Source organism: Colobus angolensis, unplaced genomic scaffold (assembly GCF_000951035.1).
Source record: "Colobus angolensis palliatus isolate OR3802 unplaced genomic scaffold, Cang.pa_1.0 Scaffold194, whole genome shotgun sequence".
NCBI lineage: Eukaryota > Metazoa > Chordata > Mammalia > Primates > Cercopithecidae > Colobus > Colobus angolensis.
The window spans coordinates 2,584,375-2,604,253 of record NW_012115088.1 but is presented as its reverse complement, the minus strand read 5'-3'; the positions used below and the strand labels follow the sequence as shown (position 1 = coordinate 2,604,253).

The window sequence follows — 19,879 nt, the reverse complement described above, 5'->3', positions numbered from 1 at the left end:
TTTATGTGATAACAGTATTTGGCTAGGAGCATTTTCAATCTTTCCTATACTTAAAAGTTATCTTAATTGCTTATTTTATAACGAGAAAAAATTTGACCTAGTCCAAAGCTTATACTCATTTAAATTAAGGCAACGTAATGACAGAATTTGAGTTCATTCTTTGCATAGTAGTAAAGTAACATAGGACTCCAACCCCATGAAATAACTGGGAATCAAAGTTACCATTAGCTGAAAACATTTTACAGATTTTTAACTATACTCTTCTTTTTGGCATAAAAATATTTCCTTAATGACTCAGGAAGTCATAACATTTTTCATCTTGAATAAACCTTAAAAATAAGATCATAGCCAGTTTCTTCAGTTTATAAATGAAGAAATCAAAACAAAGAGGTTAAGTGAACATGTAATTTAGAGTCTGACAGTAATATCACAGCACACCTACTGAACTTTCTGTCCCTTCTTCACTCTCCCAGGATTCAGGTTATGTACTTATGGCCAAAGTTAAGAGAGGAACAGAATCATCACGATGCATAAATGCTAAAATATTAAAGCTTATAGCCCACATAGTATCTATTGGCTCCATCACAAACTTCTTCGGTCAAGGTTAAGTCAATTAACCACCACCCTAAAGATACTTTAAAATAATGATGAAAGTGAGCACTTTTCAGAATTGACTGTAGTCCTCAAGAAATATCTAAGAAAATGACCATTTATGGTTCCATCCAACGCCAGTAATTCTGTACAAGGCCTGCAACATAAAACTATCTTAAGCTCGATTGTCGAGCAAAGTGAATGTACCTCCCAGCCTTCAATGTGAGACTGCCATTCCTCTAAAACTTCTAACTTCTCCATCTGTCTCTTGGCCTCATTTATGTTGGAACAGACAGCTTTCATGGCTTGGAGGGCTTCCATCACTGCTGCATAGTCACTGTGTTTCCGTGGAGTCCGCTTCAGCAACTCCTGTTTATACACAAAAAAACAAATTGCCCTTTGATCTTCAGCTTTCTGGTACAGCAGGTTCAGCCTGACCAGGAAATGAAAATTGCAAAGATCGTGAGAGCCACTTCCATAAGTGACATCACAAATTCCTCTAAGATTAAGATCAAAAACAAAAGTTTGAATCAATGAGTAAGTGTAACCCAGATGCACATTTTTGCAGTCACTTTAATTTTTCCTCAAACTTATTTTGTTTTTAAAAATTAAGTTAGGTTCCTCCTTTGGAATGGTCAAATATCTTACCGGGAACATAAATTTTTATGTTTTTAATAATTTGACTTTTGTTCTAACAGAAGTACATCTTTATATGTTAATTTCATTTTTCTAGAGTCTTTAACAGAATAACAAATCTTTAAGTATGTCATAACTTCAAAAATAATGTAAACATCTTATTTTCTAATATTTTTGAGAAACTATAAAAATATGTCATAAAGTAAAATTTTAAAATAATGTCATCTACTACAACAAGATAATTTATAAATTCTATAATACTCCATCATTAAAGGAGCAATTTATGCTGTTTTTCCTAATTACTCAGGCTTATTCTATGTGATGAACTACCATGTACCCCTCAATAGCTTTTTTGTTTTTGGTATTTAGGGTATTGGGACAGTCTTTTTATTTATATTTTTCCCACTCATCAAAACTAGAATAATCTTTAATCTCTTAAACATATTGAAAGCCATTGTTAGATGTTTAAAAGCACAAAATTAAACATCTTCACCCACTGTCTAGACAGTTGGGACCACATTGCTTTTTAATTAGTCATGTGTTTCCTTACTACAGTTGCCATCATCACATAACTAACACAATTACAGAAATCCTGAGGCAAGTCTTGAAAAGAATTTTCTAAATTCTCAACAAACAGTGTGAAAATATGCAGTTGTTATATTCTTTTGAGTTCTGTTATTGTTGAAAATTCTGCCATAAACTTGGACCCTAAATTCGTTATGTTCACACCTTGTTCTGCAGAGCTAACACCAGAGGAATACATATTATATCACTCCCAAGACAAGGTTTAAAAGTTGTGCTGGATCACAAATCCATAAATGAGACATGCAGGCTTCTTCAGAAACTCTAAAGAGTAGAGGCACCTGTAAATTACGTCAAGTGGTCAAGTCAGTCTACAGGCCATAATTTGGGGTCCAATCATCTAAGGAGTTGAATATGAATTTGCATAATGTGAAACAGTGAGAGAAAACCATCACTACAATCTGTTAGCCATTACTTGCTAAGAACCCAATGTTGATTGACCAACTCAATAATTTCAAGCTCCGCAAATAACATCAATGTATCTTTTCCTAACATTACAGCCTAATCCATAGAATATTTTTTTCCAAATAAATGAAACACCCTAAATCAAAGAAAACCCCAGCAGAATTTTTCAGCTGATGGTACAACAGAGACAAATATCAACGCCAACGTATCTATTACATGAGTTCACAGTTTTTCATGTTTCTTTGTGGAGATAATCTACCAGAAAAGGGAAAGGAGGTCAACAATCCACTGCTTGAAGGGGCTCTGAACTGACCTTCTGGCTAAGAAAGGACGCATCCACGATGCTTTCTTCTGAGAGGTCAGTTCAAATACCTGAGTTCATCCCTATTCAGAAATGAGTAATTTAGAATAACTACTTTGTCAGGATGTAACCTTTTAATCTCCCTATCCCTTCTTAAACAAATCCCTTGGGATTCCAAAATCAGGGTCAGGAATAACTGCAGTTATGAGTACACAGGCAAACTGAGTCAAGTCAGAGGTCTGTAGGGATTCTCAGAAAGAAAGGAGACGCATTTGCAACAATACTCCCTCTGCAGAGCTGGGGACTCCTGTGTCAGCCTCTCTGAGGCTTTTTGTGGCTTAAGCAAGCAATGCTAGACTTTTATTTCTTTAATAAGGAACAAACATTTTCAAATAAAATTTACACAGATACCCGATTTATGGAATTGACAAGAGTTGTATTAAACTACATTTTTAGTTCAAATTCAACATTTATTTCTTAAAAAGCAAATCAATAAAAATACTAGTTAATATGTCTCTAGTATTTCTGAGTATTTTTTGAAGTTTAGATGCCAAGTAGTAATTTATATATTAAAATAAATCAGAATCAAATAGATATGAACAAAAATGGCTAATACTTATAACGTACATACTATGCTAATTGATTTTATAAAATAGTTAATCATTATTATATAATCCTATATATATGCATATATATATATATATGTATTCAGAATACACATGCATACATACATACACACATTCCCACAGGTCTATGCTATAATTTCATCATCATCATTATCATCATCATCATCACCACTCTATTTCATAAATGAAAAACCAAGGCATTAAGAGGTTCGATTACTTGTCCAGTAAGCACAATACTTGGTATTTAAACTCAGAGTTCATGTACTTAACCACTATCCCAGGCTGCCTATCCTGATGTTATGGTTCCAAAAAATGTAGTTTCAAAAATTGCTGTCTTGACCTATTCATAGGTCCGTTGCAGTAAGGGCAGTAAGTAGTTGGCACCTCACAGTATATTTTTCATAATAAAAATTGTGGTTACTATACTGAGGCAGCAAATCTACAACCATTAGTGGGATGTTTTACATCTAGAGGCAATGTTTTCTTAGCAATCTCATTCCACATTCTATCATTTATTGTCTCATGCGACCCACACTATTCCCTTTAATAATAATTTTAAATTCTGGCTATGCAATTATATAATTTTGACCATAATTTCATTAGCATCACAAAGTCATCAAAGTTTAAGGAAATCAAAAATATACCAGCAGTGGATTTATTTAAAATAAAAGGCCCTGCAAAATGCTATATAAACTAGTCATAATGAACTTAATGGGATCTATCTTGAAGTTAATGCATTTCCTCTAAATGAAACTTAAGTATGTTTTATACAAAGAGCACCAAAAGCTCTTTCAGTGGCTTTTCCACTGAAAATCTGTTTCCTACACTATATATAAATTTGTGACAAAATGACCACTTTTTTCCAATACTCATGGTCTGCCCTTCCTTTAGAATATCAGACTCTTTAAAATAATTTTTTAAAAAGATCATCAGCAAAATATGTAGGTACAAGAAAATGGCTACAACGAGGTAGCACATAAAATACCTTCAAAATGAGAGGGTACTTGCATATTCTTTGTATTGGTGTTACTAAATATCCTTCCAAGGGAACATCTGTGTTCTTCCGTCCTCCAAGCAGCATGCAGTTCTGGGGTGAAAATAATCATAATTAATTACATTTTTAAAATCTCAGGCATCAAAATGTTTTTCTACCATAAAATGCTGAAAACTAGTGAAAGCATATGTCTTTATATACTTTCTTTCTCTAAGAAAAGCATATTCAGTCACAAACACTCACAGAGAGACAAAGAGAAATACTAGTTACAGAACTGTGTTGTGAATCTGTATCTTAAAAATTAATGAACTTATATTCCCCTGAGTATGAAGTCTGAGGAAAAAGAGGTGGAGAAAGAGAGAGAGAGATGAATGAATGGATGGATGAATGGATGGATAAGTGGTGGATAAACAGATGATTGACACACAAATAGATAGATTGATTTTGCTTATAAAGAAAGGTATATTATGTTGTAGAAGGGCAAGTATCAAGACAGTTAGGTTCTAACTCAGGCTCTGCAACTGACAAGTGATACAACTTGGGCTGATTTCAGAATTCTAGTTTTCCTCTCCGTATATAGGGCAGGTTTTAAGCAAATGATCTCTGAGTCATTTTTTGCTATCACACTACACCAAAGATGCTGGGCAGCCAGTGTCAGAGAAGGAGGTCAGACAGGATCTCCGCAGAGGCAAGGTGAAAGAAGAAATCTCAAAATCAGGAATCAGAGTGGGGTGAAACTGAAGCAGCTTTCATTGATGATAAAGTGGGGGTCAAGAGAAAACTGACTCTGAAAAATAAAGCCTTCACCTTCATAAGCAACATGCAATGAAACAGACTTGAAACTTGTCCAAACCTTCTTTCTGCAGTGCCTACAACAGACAAATTATTTAACAAATATCTAACAGAGGGAGAAGAGAGCCCCTCAAATATCAAGCTACGTTAGCAACTTTCATACTACAATTTTCAAAATACTGTTTCAGTTTCCTTGAGAGGAGAGGCTGAGTGTTGATCAGGAAAGGATGCAAAAGGAAGACCGATAGTAGCAGAACAATTTTCTGCTATCCTGAGCAACTGAATATCAGCCTCAATTTGTGTGTCCAAGTCAGCAAAATCAGCACTACCAATGTAACTTCACCCAGACCCCACAGATGACATAGCAGCAAACCCATGCTCTTACACAAGCATCCTCTTTGGGGGTTTCACTCCCTACTGCAATCGGGTTATCAAAATATTCTTTCAAACTATATTTGGTATTTTCCCCCAGAGGAATCCTATGAAATACAACTATCTACATCTCGTTATATTTCCAGTGATGTTTCCGTTCCAGTATGTTAGCATCCCTGTAAATTACAGCAGCCGTCCCCTCACCTACCTCTGGACTGAAGTGCCCTAAAATCACTCAGGGCTGTCTAGCCCACTTTTATTGCCTTGTGTATTAGTACTGTATAGACTGTGAACTCAATTCATAATCCCACAGGTTGGCTACCACTTTAGACTGGCTTAGGAGAGCTAGTTCCTTATACATACATAAAGAATATGTTTCCTGACCAGGTACAGTGGCTCACGACTATAATCTCAGCACTTTGGGAGGCTGAGGTAAGAGGATCGCTTGAGCCCAGGAGACTGTAGAAAAATGAAAAGTGCATCAGGAACCAAGAGGAAACATTAAGCTTACCAACATGTGTGTAACTTGGAGTCGCTAAAGAAGAAAACAAAGGGTCATATAAATATTTCTAAAATAATGGCTAAAAACTTCCTAGATTTGATGAAAAATTAATCTATAGATTTAAAACACTCAACTATAAATAAGAAATGTACAACCATCCCCACACCTAAATATATCATTGAACACTGAAAGAAAAACACAAAGAGAAAATCTAGAGAGCAGCCAAAAAGAGAAAAATGTCCCATCATATAAAGTATAACAACAATACAATTATAGCAGATGCCTTCTCATCAGAAACAATGGCAGCCATAAGGTAGTAGAATGACATATTCAAAGCGCTGACTGAGAAAAAAATCTATCAGTCAAAAAGTTCTATGTCCAAATAAAATTATCCTTCAGAAATGAGGGCAAAATAAAGACATTCACAGATTTAAACAAAAAAAAAAAGACTGAGCAAAGTCATTGCTAGTAGAAATGACTTACAAGAAGTACTAAGGGCTGAAAGTCTAATATCAGAGTCAAATACATAGGAAGAAATAAGAGCACTGGAGATGGTAAATATTTACATAAATATAAAAGACTGCAGAAAAATATAGAAAGCAATAATTGTAACACTGTATTGTGAAGTTTATAACATATAATGTAATATATATGGCAATAATAGCACAATAGAGGACAGATGAAATGGAACATTTTCCATTTCTACTCAGGAAATATTATAGTCAAATTTCCCCTATATTTAACTGGAATTAGGTCAGTATTGACCTAACATGGATTTGATATGTTAAGATGCATATTGTAGTTCCTAGAGCAATCACCAAAAAAACTCCTAATAATACAGTTTAAAAATTGAGAGGAATCAAAATGGTACACAAAAAATGCTTGATTGACACAAAAGTAGGTGGTAAAAGAGGAACAAAGAAACAAACAAAAAAGACACCTAGGAAAAAATAATAAAATGGTACATGCAAATACCATCATATTGATAATTACATTAAAAACAAACAAACTGAGGACCCCAGAGACTGTCAGACTGGATAAAAAGCAGACTCAACAATATGCCATCTGCCAGAGACATTTTAAAGATCCTAAATGGCTTGTAAGTAAAATAACAGAAAACGATATAACATATAAAGATAGTAAGAGGGCTATCACAGCTATAATATTATTAGGAAAAATAGACTTTAACAGAAGAAATACCACAGGGACAAAGAAGACCTCACGATGATAGATAGAAATATGAATATAACAATTATGAATGTGTGCATATCTAACAGAGTCCCAAAATACAGCAAACAAAAATGGACAGAGTTAAAGGGTAAAATAGATAATTTAATTATACATGGAGATTTCAATATCTCATTCTCAATAATCAGATCATTAAACAATATGAATAATATGAATAGGAATTCATAGCATTGTCAATGCATATAATTCATAGCATTGTCAATATATATGAATATTATTATTCACATCATATAATATGAACTAGAAATATAATAAAAGTTATCCAACATAAGAAAGAACATCTACCAAAAAAATCGATAGCAAACATCATACTTAATGCAGAAGGACTAAATGTTTTCCTACTGAGATTAGAAATATGGCAGGGGTACCCGCTCTTACCACTTTTATTCAACACTGTACTGAAGGTTCCAGCCAGTGCAATAAGGCAAGAAAAAAAACTAATTCATCCACAATGGAAAGGAAGGAGTAAAATCATCTTTATTATCAGATAATTGATCCTATATGCAAAATACCCTAAACAAGCTACAAAAGAACTACTTAACAAATACATAAATTTAGATTGCAGGACACAAGATCAATAAACAAAAGCCAATTAAATTTCTATATATTGGCAATGAACAATTTTAAAATGACATTAAGATAATTTCAATCACAATAGCATCAAAAGGGGAAAAACAAAGGGAAAAGAAGTAAGTACAAGACCTGAATACAGATTTCTCACATATGACAACAAAAGCATGGTCAGAAAAAAAATGTAATAAATTAGACTTCATCAAAATTTAAAACTTCTGATTTTAAAAAGATGATATTTTAAAAGTGAACAGACAACACTGGGAGGAAATATTTGCATATTATATATCTGACATAGGACTTAGCTCTGAAACATTTATAGCTCAATATAAAATAAACATCCCAATTTTTAAATGGGTAAAAGATTTGAATAAACATTTCACTAAACAAGACATGAAGAGTTAATAAGCACATGAAAGCATGCTTAATGTAATTAGTCACTGGCAAAATACAAATTTAAACCACCATGAGATAGCACTACACACCCACTAGCATGGCTATAATCAGAAAAACTGAAAATGCCAAGTGTTGGCAAAGATATAGAGAAACTGGAATCCTTATGCATTGCCAGTAAATACGGCACAGCCACAATGACAAATAGTTTGGCAGTTTCTTAATTAGTTAAACATGAGCTTATTATACAATACAGGCATCAATTCCACTTTTAATGTCACCCAAAAGAATAAAAACATTATGTCCATTCAAATACTTGAACATAAATGCTCATAACAGCATTATTTATAGGAGCCCAAACTGGATCCAGACCCAATTTTCATTAACTGGCAAACAGATAAACAAAATACAGCATATCCACACAATAGAACAGTATTTTGCAATTAAAATGAATGAAAATGGATACATTCTATAGCAAGAATGAACTTTGAAAACATTTTATTAAGTGAAAGAAGTCAGGCACAAAAGATTGCATTGTATGATTCCACTTATATAAAATCTCCAGAAAAGGCAATCTATAGGGATAAAAACAAATTAGTGTGTGCCTGGTGCTAATGGTGGGAACAGAGATAGGCTGGAAAGGGACATGGAGGTCTTTCTGAGGTGACAACAATGATCTAAAACTGAATTTGGGGGATGGCTGTACAACTCCACATTCTGCTCAATATCACTGAATAGCACAATTATAATCTGCTCTTCACTAGCAATTAGTTTGCCCATGACAGTCAAAATACGCATTTATTTGTGCTAAGCTAAAGAAATTAAACACGTATTTTTGTTGTTTTTATGAAAACAAAATAAGAAATGTATGTAGGAGAAAGGTTAAATTTTACACTTATTTTCTACCATATCCACGATTTGCTTCCTTCCTGTTACTACCCTGCTTACAGCTCTCTCAGCAGAAGTAAAGGACGCCCTACAGAACTGGGGCTATAAAGCAGTGATGAACTCTGGCAGAAGCTCCTCTCACTAGGAACCTGTGGGGTCTCACAGATAATTCATTATCAACCACGAGGGGGCATTAGTGGTACTTCCCCAAACACAAGCCGATTCCAGCTCTCACTTTTATTTTTATCAAAGGACTCTTGCTTCCTCACCTGGGGATGCTAACAGAGGTATCCCACAGATTTTTACACCATATTGATGCTATTCCTTGGTTCTCACTGGACCTAACAACACATATCAACATACAGTAACACATAAATATACACTTACCAAAAGAAATGTCCGGATTGTTCTTATTTTGTTGAGTTCAAGAAGTAATTTTTGTGCCTTCTCATGGTTACTACAATATTCATCATAGATACGAAACTTGTCTTTCTGTGAATTCATGTAAAAATAAGTTAGTCATTTGATTCAGCATTCTGCAATTTTAACCCATATGATATGCATAAAGAAGCTTCAGAGTGCTTACTACGTTTTAAGAGCTATACTGCATGTATACAGCTATATATAAATTTTATTTATTTTCCCTGGCCCATGAAGAATAGCCTAAAAAGGGAGATAGATATATATCAGTTATATTCTGTCATGAGGAATTCAGGTAGACAAATGAACCAAAGGGTGGCAAAGCACAGAAAAGAGAGGGCTGAGCTTTGTCATGAGGATTCAGTTACAGCTTAAAAAGAGGAAGAAATTACATACATATTCTTGCTGTTATTTATGAAAACTGAATAAGGAATGTATGCAGAAGGAAGGTCAAACAATCTGAGCAAGGTCCAGGTATATAAATCCATGATTCCTAGGCGGGGAGAGGGAAGAAAGTAATTTAGGTGAAGGCAAAAGCAAATGCCAGATCATACAGAAATAGAGAAACACAGGACCCTGTGGTTCATATACACCAGTCTAGACAGTTGTGCTTAAGAGAGACACTAACAACCTGAAGAATATCTAGCAACAAGCAACTAAGAGAATGACAGACCCTGAAGACACTACATCTGAGAGGTTATTTCAGAGAGTCATATTTGTAGGTATAGAAAAGTCAGGAAATCATGAATACTTTCAAACAGCGTTATGTTGTAAAGGACTGACAGTCCCATGTAGCTCCAGATATAAAACTAGGACCTTTAGGTGGATGTTGCAAGGGCAGTGACAGGCAGATTTTGGATCATCATAGAGATTTTCTAACAGAGCTGTCACTAAAGTAGGAACAAAATAAACAGCCTTCATAGATAAATAGGAGATATTCTTTTAAAACAAGAGGGTTTGTACCATCATGATCTCTAAGCTCCCTTCTATTTGTAAGATTTTCTCAAAGTGCCTTATCATGAAAAGAGTACCAATAAAAGAAAGACACAAAAAATGTATTGATCAAATATTAGAACAAAAGTGTGCCCACTGAAATTTTAGAGGCACGCATTTAGAAACATTAAATGCTACTTACTCTAACCAGCAGAAAATGTATTGAATCACTTATCTCAAGAAATGATACGAGCCAGAAAAATAAAATAAACTTCAGAAATAGTTTAGCTAAATTCAGGGATGACAGATTCATAAAGTGTTACTAAGGAAATGGATGTCAGAGTGCAAGATTCCCAGGCACAGCCCTGGACTGAGATAGCAACTACTCCAGCTTGCAGAAGATTCTGATTCTTTTGATTCTTTCGTGAAATAAAGCAGGCTTAAGTGAGTGGACACAAACACCCGTGGCTTCCAGCTGTGCCCAAGAAAAACACAGCTTGATCTTCCTATACCCCATGAGCCTCTCCTTTTAATATAATTATTTTTATGACATATTTTCTGATTATAAAAAGAACATAGAGCTTGCTCACTACATAAAGACAGATTTTGAAACTACTATCAAAACCTTTCTAAAAGACTAGATGGAAAATTAAAAACACACAAAATTTGATTTCTATGACTAAATACTCTTACACATTTTTAAACAAAACATTAATTGTCTAGCATTTTGATAAATACATGGATTTATACTGGTATTCTCAAAATTAGCATCAACGCAATGGTATAAATATCAACACTCTCTCTTTTTTTTTTTTTTTTGGTGTGAATGCCCTTTAGTTCTGAAAACAATTTTCACCACACAGGTGTCTTTTTATTTTGCAAATTAATTGCATAAATAATTTCAGGCATCATATATAAAGAGATGAAAATGATCATATAGGCACAGGATGTGTAATTTGAAACAACTGAATGCTGGCTGGTTATTGCATCTGCACTGCTCAGTACAATCTTCTGAGAAACCATCCTTGGGGAAAATTCCTGCTACTGGGTTTATTCAACTCCAGGTTTGTCACAAGTTGATTAACAAGGGAACATTCTGACTAATAAAAGGCTCATCGTGCCATTATAGGAGTGAGGATTTTCTGCCTCAAAAGAAAAATGCTCTATGTTTGAGAGAAACATAAAAATTCATTCATTATGAACAGCCTGAATATTCATTAGAATTCAAAGCTACAGAGGATGCAAAGAACTAACTTGTCGGGGAAAAGAAAAGGCTGTTTATTCTTCAGTAAAATGGATGATGTGAGGCACTCTCCCCTTTTCTGGCTCTAAGTGGAAGATTTCATTGGCCTTAAAAGACCCCAAACTTTTGCTGTCAGATTTTACTTCTAATACTGAATGCACGCATACCACTATGCCAAGAGCTAAATCTTAAAATCTAGAGGAAAAGAACTTTAAAAATAAACAGAAATTTATCCTACAAAGTGAAGAAAGCAGGTTCCCACTTCTTGTTGAGCATTAGGTTCGGGATGTAAGCATTCTTCTACGACTTTTAAGAATTCTTTATGTACTGCAAGGATGTCTTCAATGTTTGAGAATAACATCTGTAAACAAACAAATGTGTAAGTAAGCTCAGTAGTGAAGCAATTATTTTAAGTCTATGATAGCATAGTATTCTCTCTCCAGCCCGAAAACTGCACATCCATGCCTTCCTCCCACCTTGCCAGCAGAGCCTCAATTTTGTCTGGACGTCTCCTCCACGCCGCTGACATACTCTGGGAACCACGAGCCTGTGGTTACTAAGGAACCAGGGCAAGGCCTCGGTTGCCCAATCCAAGCCAGGTATCCCACTCCCTTCTCAAGGCTGGGCTGCATGGAAACCAGCAGAGTTACCAGCAGGCCTTTCTGGGAAGGGCATCTACACTCCTAAGAAGGTCACACCAGAATGGACAGTCCTCTTTACCCTCTGGAAGGTGCCACATGTAGAAGTAAAACCTGGGACAGCTTGCAGAGTCATTCTGCAGCCACAGGAAGAGCCAGCTTGAGCACAAAGCTGATAACCTGGGTGGCAGTGATTAGCTAGAGAGGATGTAGCGACCTTGCTGGCCTCTCTGGGTCACAGGTGCTAAACCTTCTCCTCTGTCTGGAGTCCCTGATGTGTGAGCAAAAGTGTCTTCAATTCAATTTGAGTAAGAGGTTTCTTTAGCTTACAATCAAAAGCAAGCTAACTAAAATATTCTCCTGGGAGGAAAATTTAAAAGTTAGGTATTTTACTCATGGGGAAATAGAGTTAGAGGAATCTTTAAAAATCCTTAGAATGTTCTGTATTTCCAGCAAAATAAAACAATAAGTTAGCATCATAAATATCAGGAATAGTACATAAAATTTAAATGAATAATCATTATAATACAATTAATTTTCATTCACCATCTTTTTTTTTTTTCAAAACTGTTCACAATTTTCCTTCCTTACAGTTTGAAAGAAACGATTATACATCTGTTTCTGAATTAAGGATATTATGTGGCGTGAACCATTGAAATCTTTTGTTCTTTAGTGATCACAGAGACTGGAAGTCATGTCTGCTCACACCCTGCCTTCCTGAGCCACCTCTAGCAATCCTCTTATATGGCTCAGCTCCCTCCTTCTCAAAGACATTGAGGTTCTTAGCCTCCTATTTATTTATTTAGAGACAGAGTCTCGCTCCTGTTGCCCAGGCTGGAATGCAATGGCTCAATCTCAGCTCATCACCACCTCCGCCTCCTGGGTTCAAGCGATTCTCCTGCCTCAGCCTCCAGAGTAGCTAGGATTACAGACATGCACCACCATGGCTGGCTAATTTTGTATTTAGTAGAGACAGGGTTTCTCCATGTTGGTCAGGCTGGTTTTGAACTCCTGACCTTGTGTGATCCTCCCACCTTGGCCTCCTAAAGTGCTGGGATTACAGGCATAAGCCACCACACCCGGCCACCTCCAATTTATTTTTCTTCCTCTGTTCAGATGTTCCCAAGGCCTTGGTAAAAAACAACAACAACAACAACAAAAAAAAACTCTATGACTCTTCTGTCATCCTCTTAATCTCCCATCTCTTTTCCTAAGCCCTATTTCTCCTTTTTAAAATTATTACCAATACAACTGACGGGCACAGTAACTTGTAGTGGAACTGGCAATCAACTGAAGGGCTGTGAAGTACCATGAAGTACTATGGCACCAGTAAAATTTATCTATAGGAAACTCATGCTCAGGTTGAGGGCCAATTGTACCTCCTCACCTTCACTGTTTCTTCTGTCACATTTTTGTCAACTTTTGATGCTGCACACTGGTTCATTCGGTGTAAGAATGCCTGCATGAAACAAGAAGACATTATGAAGTTAACATTAGGTTAATAAAATGACTGGGTGTTGAGCAGAATTAAACTAATTTTTTTACAACAAACCAAAGTGTAAAACTCAATTTATTGAGTATAATTGTTTTGTTGTAACACAGAAACCCTTGTGCATTGCTGCTCCTATCTGGGAATTACACTTCCTTTACAATGTTGGGATAGGGCCAGAAATCATCAAGTATATGTAAATTAAATTTATCCATCAGGATCTCGAAGTTGTGAAGTAAGCATTTAGAGTCAGATGTTTCCTAAACTTCTAAGACTTGCAAAGCACAAGAAGACCAAAATTTAATGGAAAATGCCATTTCTAATAAAACAACAAAAGGGCCAGAGATTCTGAAGTGATCCTCTTTGAAATTAGAGATAAATAGATAGAAGATAGGTAGGTAGGTTGAGTGACTGATTGATAAAACAGATGATAGATAGATAGATAGATAGATAGATAGATAGATAGATAGATAGATAGATAGATAGATAGACATCCCTGCCACTGTTTCCCAGGAAGACACTTCAAGAAGGAATGAAAGAATTTCCTTTCCCCTCTATTGCCCACCCCCAGCTTTTTAAGAAGCCAGAATTTAAATTTCTGGGTTCAGGTCCAGGCTCTCCATACCTCTATGGTAGGCAAATAAGCCCTTTAGTAATTCAAAGATTTAGACTCTTCTCAGTGGTTATCAAGTTTTGACCAATGGCTAAATAGACTATTATTTTCACAAAGAAAAAAAAGAGTAGAATAATTTCATTATATTGAGCCTCGAAAAAGAAAGTTTAGGGGAGAAAAAGGAGAAAAGAATTTCCATCTAGCAAATTTGGTTTATGTCCTCAAGATACCATCTATTATCACCCTCAGGACATGGCTAAGAAGAGTATAAAATGGTACAACATTTCAGAGGGCAACTTGACAATATATCTCAAAATTTTAAATGGGTATTTCCAGCCAGTATGGTGGCTCACATCTATAATCCTAGTACTTTGGGAGTCCTAGGCAGGATCCCTTAAGGCCAGGAGTTTGAGGTCAGCCTCGGCAACACAGCAAGACCTTGTCTTTACAAAGATTGTTAAAGTTTGCTAGGTGTGGTGGCACACACCTGTAGTCCTAGTTACTTAAGAGGCTGAGATGGGAGGATCACTTGAGCCCAGGAGTTTGAGGCTGCAGGGAGCCATGATCACACTCACCACTGTACTCCAGCCTAGGTGACAGAGTAAGATCCTTTCAAAAAAGATAAAAATTAAAAAAAATGGGCATTTTCTTGACCCAGCAATACTACCTAGGACTTTGTTCTACAAAAAATATTTGAACAAGGGGATTCATTGTATTTATTATCAAAGTGGAAAAACTGGAAACAATCTAAATGACTATCAATAAAAGAGTCATTAAACATATCATGATATATCCAAATTATAGACTACTATAGCAAAAGTGCAATCATAAATGGAATGTGATGAAAACTATACATACACGTACATGTGTATATGACAGATGTCTATAAAATGTTGTCTGTTAAAGAAATTATTAAGTGGCATATTTGCTACATACATACATATATGCAGATGCATAAGAATATATACAGATATACAAATGGATAATATCGGTATATGATAATATTGAGAAAACAGCAGGTGGCATTTCCCAAAATGCAATGGATAGTTCACGTTAGGTAATAGGAAATTGACCTTTGTACACTTTCTAATTTTTGTAGTCTTTAGCTATAAGCATGTTACAACTTACATCAAAAGAGGAACAAGTCTATTTAAAATAAACCAAATGAGCCACAAGATCTCACTCCTAGCATGAACTTCAGAACCACATTTATTCCTGATTCAACCAGTACATGTTTCAGATTCTGTAACTACCATGTCAGACCAGAAGGAACAGACTCATTTCTTCAACATCAGCTGAAATAAATAAAATGAATATGTATTGGATGTCACTCCAATTTGTCTATTGGGAACAAGTGATATAATTTTTGACCTCTTATCTAAAATTAATGATAATTGGTGAAAAAATTAGAATTTTCTAACTTTAAGTGCTCAGGTTATTAGTATTATTATGTTTAACTTTTTGCTTTAGTTTTGTTTTTCTTGAATATTTTCCACATACTCATTGCAAAAGTGTTCTTTATATCATTCCATTTACTCTTAAAATAACATGGTGGTTTATTTGCCTACTTTACATAGTTTACATTTTGTATTGACCACATAGTAAACAGGTAACCTCTCGTGCAAACAAAGCTTAAACTTCACCTCTACATTTATAAACCTTTTCTTCGTAAACTGAACTCAGTCACATTCTGAAATGGATACATTAAAGTGAGGAAGCAGTAACAATGAATCAAAATATGAGTTAGAAGGGAAGATACAAACTAAGAAAGTAAACCATGTCTTTATCTGGTTTTTTATCTTCTTATCCTCCGTGACAATATGGAACTTTTTGTTTAACTGTATATGAAAGGAAATCTGGAACTTGTTAGCATTTCTGACCTAGCATTTCTTTTTCCCAAGGTCCTCATTTTATACAACAGTGAAGGCAGATTTTAGATGTTTGCTGAGAACGCAAAATCATGAAAACTGTTTGACATTTTTTATAAGAGGTTTAAATCTTCCTTCCTAAAGCTAGGAATAAATAGGTCATTTCAAAATCACCCTTTAACAACCAGTATCTATAGTGTCCTTTCAGACTCTGTTAATTGGCACATTTAATCCTTCTTGTATCAATCAAGGAAGCATTAGTAGCCTAGTCACAAAAAAACATGAAGGATTCTATACATTGTTTTATCTCTGCATTCATTCCCACTTGTCCAAAACTTTATCAGAATCAGACAATATTCATCTTGACACACATATATTTGAAATCAAGCTGTGGAAAATAGCTTTTTATGCTAGTGGGTTTCAAATTTTTTCTTGTGTTTAAGACTTGGAGAGTTTCTTCCAAATGCAAATTCCTATCCCCAGAGGTCTAACTCAGCAGATTAATTTAGGACCCAGAAATCTGCATTTTGAGCAGGACCTCTAGGTGACTCTGATGTAGTTGGTCCAGAGATCATCTTCTGATGAACATTTCTTTATGTTTAGTCTTTCAAAGACAAAAAAAAAAAAAAAAGCAGACTTTGAGAAATAAATGAGTCTTATAGGAATATCGGGTTTACTTGTTTCACTTTGACTTTCAACTCAATGTCAAACAGTGGTTGTTTCTATACAACATACTCTCACCCAACAACTTGGGATGCTGGTACCCTGAAGAGGACACGCCTCCCACCCATGAAAATCACAGTCAAGGCTGCATTTAACTGGTTGCAATAATCTCTGAAGGGTAGGGAGATGCAGACACAATACAGATGAGTCAAAGACAGGCTAAATTGCGTTCAGAGGAAGTGAGGCTCTCGTAGATGCCCCTCCGAGGACCTTTCAGCTTGCACGTGCGTGAGCATGTGCTCCGTTCACCAGCATTCCTCTAACAATGGCTCCACAAAAAATATTCCTAGATTTCACTCTAGTCATGGGCTTTTTCCCAGAGTACTCTTTATTTTCTCTTTAACTTGCTCCATATTATCTTGTATTTTTGGTAAATGCATATGATAAACATTATCCACCAATTAAAGTTTAATAAAGCTAAAAATGTCACAAATTTGCTATCAAGAATCAAAAGGAAGAAACTCATTAAGATGAAATAGGAAGATGACAGCAATCTCTTTTATCCGTGTCTGCCCATTTGTGCTGTTGCTAGTTGAAAAGTAAAGCAAAGCTCACCATGGGCTTCATTCTCAGAATGCATTTTCCTATTTTATGATTTCAACATACAAAATGATCTCTTTCAACATATTTTTGCCCTTTCCACTCTTTTCATCAGTCCAGGCACACACAGATCACTCTCAAAAGTCCTGCAGATGTTAACAATTTATACTTTTAATTCTAGATACCCAATGCCAATCTGATTTTCGTATCATACAGCACTAAATCTTATTACTCCAACAAATATTCTACATTCAAAATCCTGAATGTAGACTATTTAGCAGCACCCATCACCTTAAAGATTTGGCTATTTAATATGAATACAGATAAATAAATTGTATATATAAAGGTGAAATAGGAAAAATTTAAGAGGGACCCCACTGTTGCAGGAAAAAAGACTGTACTAATTTCATGAAAATAAATGAGAAAAAAACAGTAAGGGTAAATATTTTCCTTTTACCCTTTAACTTAAAACAGTATTATCACATCACAGTTCTCTGGAAGATAAGGGCTTTGTCTGGTCCTAATAAATGAAAGAAGTTTGTCATTTGGGTTTGCATGAACATCTGGTTGGTACTGGCATCATTGGAATGGAGAAGACTGAAAGTGAAGAAGGTTTTGGGGTGGGAGAATTGAGTTTGCTCTGGACCTGTTGGGTCTCAGATTTCTATTGGGCACCAGTGTGGAGATCATGAGTAGGGGGTTAGCCATTCCAACGTGAAGTTCTAAGGCAGGGATCAGGGCTTACAGTAAAAAGCCCTGATTGTCACTGGCACAAAGATGTAACTCAGGGAAAGCATATAGAGAGAGAATAAATGACCAGCCCTAGTCCATTGGAGACAGTGTGGAGATGGGGAAGGCAAAAGGCACAAGGACAGGATCATTTTATATATTTGTTTACTGTCCGTCTCCCACATTTGGACGGGAGCTTCATGAACACAGAGCCTATCTACTTTGTCCCCTGGGATATCCCCAGCACCTACAGCAACATCTGGCACTTGGTAACTGCTCAATAAACTTCTGGAAAGACTGACGACTTTTGTTCTTAACTCAAATGGTTTTCATTTATGAAGACCACCAGACTGAATTGCATTAATTTCCCTAGTGTATTAACTTCCCAAATATTCATTAGCAACTTGGAATATAGGATAGCACATAATCTTTTCCTCTTCTATCACCATGTGATGTGGTTTATCAGTCTTGATATTATTGACATTTGGAGCTAGATTAAACCTTTATTTAAATTAAACCTTTGTAGTGAAGGACTGTCCTGTGCTCACAGGATGTCTAGTAATCTCTTTCCCACTCGGATACAGTGAACGATAATTATAAAATGATGTTACTTTGTTCCTACAGAATATGAGCAGCATCTTTCCATCTTTGAAACAGATCGTGGTTTGTGCCTAAACTTCCATGACAACGTTTAATCCACACAAAACTCCAAAACCTTACAGAATAATAAATCATTTGTTAGTAGTCCACTAGTATCTAAGACTCAGCCTCGTGGGCATTTATCACTCTACAAATCGTTAAAATATCCCACACCTGGATTACTCAAATAAACGCCTAAAGAGATTGCAGTGATTCCCAAACAGCATGTCTGAATCGCCAGTGAAAGCCTCTTGATTGTTGCTGTTTCCTTGTGATTCAGAGACAAAAGGATTTTTTGTGTCAGTTATTGAGAGTCTAGTATCTGCTCAATTTCCCACCAAAAGATGTTTTACTCTTTTTCAGACCAATTATTAATTCAAAATGAACATCATTATCATCTCAGAGCTTAGGTGAAGATAATTTTTCATTATACCATCCAAATTAAAAAATAAAAATAAAAACCTCCCTTGGCTGGAACTTGACCAAGATGTGAAGATAACTACCATATTGTTATAGTGTATTCTATTTGACCTCAATATAACAAAAAATAAATATGAAAGAACTGCATTATTCAGGAATTTTCAGGGGAAACAATTCATCATTTGTCAGCATATGATTGATACATTACATACAAGGCACAGAGTTGTGAAGATATTTAATACTTGGGTGACAGGACAGTCAATAGTAAAACTGAACAGAAGATGAAACAGAAATCAGGACCATTATTGATAGAATTACAGTTATGCATAAAATTACTAAAATCAAAGGTGAAAGTTAGTGAGATGGCTGTAGTGAAATACTATAATAAATGCCATCTTTTCTTAAGTGCGTTTTTTGTTAATTTCTTAAATGTTTAATTTTGTTGTTGCGTTTAACTTCCAGTTTGTTTCTGCAGTCTTGACACCCACAAACTCATCTCACTCCTCAGCCTATAAAATTATTATTTTAACAGGATATTTTGCTTCCATTGGCCTAAAGCAATGAGTTGGTCTAAAGCAGAGGTTGAAAGCAGTACAGGTAGATTTTAACACAGCACTATGTGGTTAAAACATTGATTCAGGCCTGGCGCTATGGCTCAGGCCTGTAATCCCAGCACTTTTGGGCAGATCAGGAGGTCAGGAGATCGAGACCATGGTGAAACCTC

The 19,879-nt window shown here is 35.5% G+C and overlaps 1 protein-coding gene across 2 annotated transcripts in view; it reads right to left on the bottom strand.

The window, feature by feature from the left end:
• The window catches only part of PREX2 (phosphatidylinositol-3,4,5-trisphosphate-dependent Rac exchange factor 2), a 289,450-nt gene that overhangs the window by 209,593 nt on the left and 59,978 nt on the right, over window positions 1-19,879 (bottom strand). For both annotated transcript variants that reach the window (XM_011940917.1, XM_011940918.1), the window contains exons 2-6: window positions 13,522-13,593; window positions 11,735-11,857; window positions 9,288-9,392; window positions 4,127-4,228; window positions 799-960 (exon numbers count right to left, since the gene is read on the bottom strand). In XM_011940917.1, the coding sequence (XP_011796307.1) occupies window positions 799-960; window positions 4,127-4,228; window positions 9,288-9,392; window positions 11,735-11,857; window positions 13,522-13,593 (564 nt within the window). The remainder of the gene's footprint in view (window positions 1-798; window positions 961-4,126; window positions 4,229-9,287; window positions 9,393-11,734; window positions 11,858-13,521; window positions 13,594-19,879) is intronic.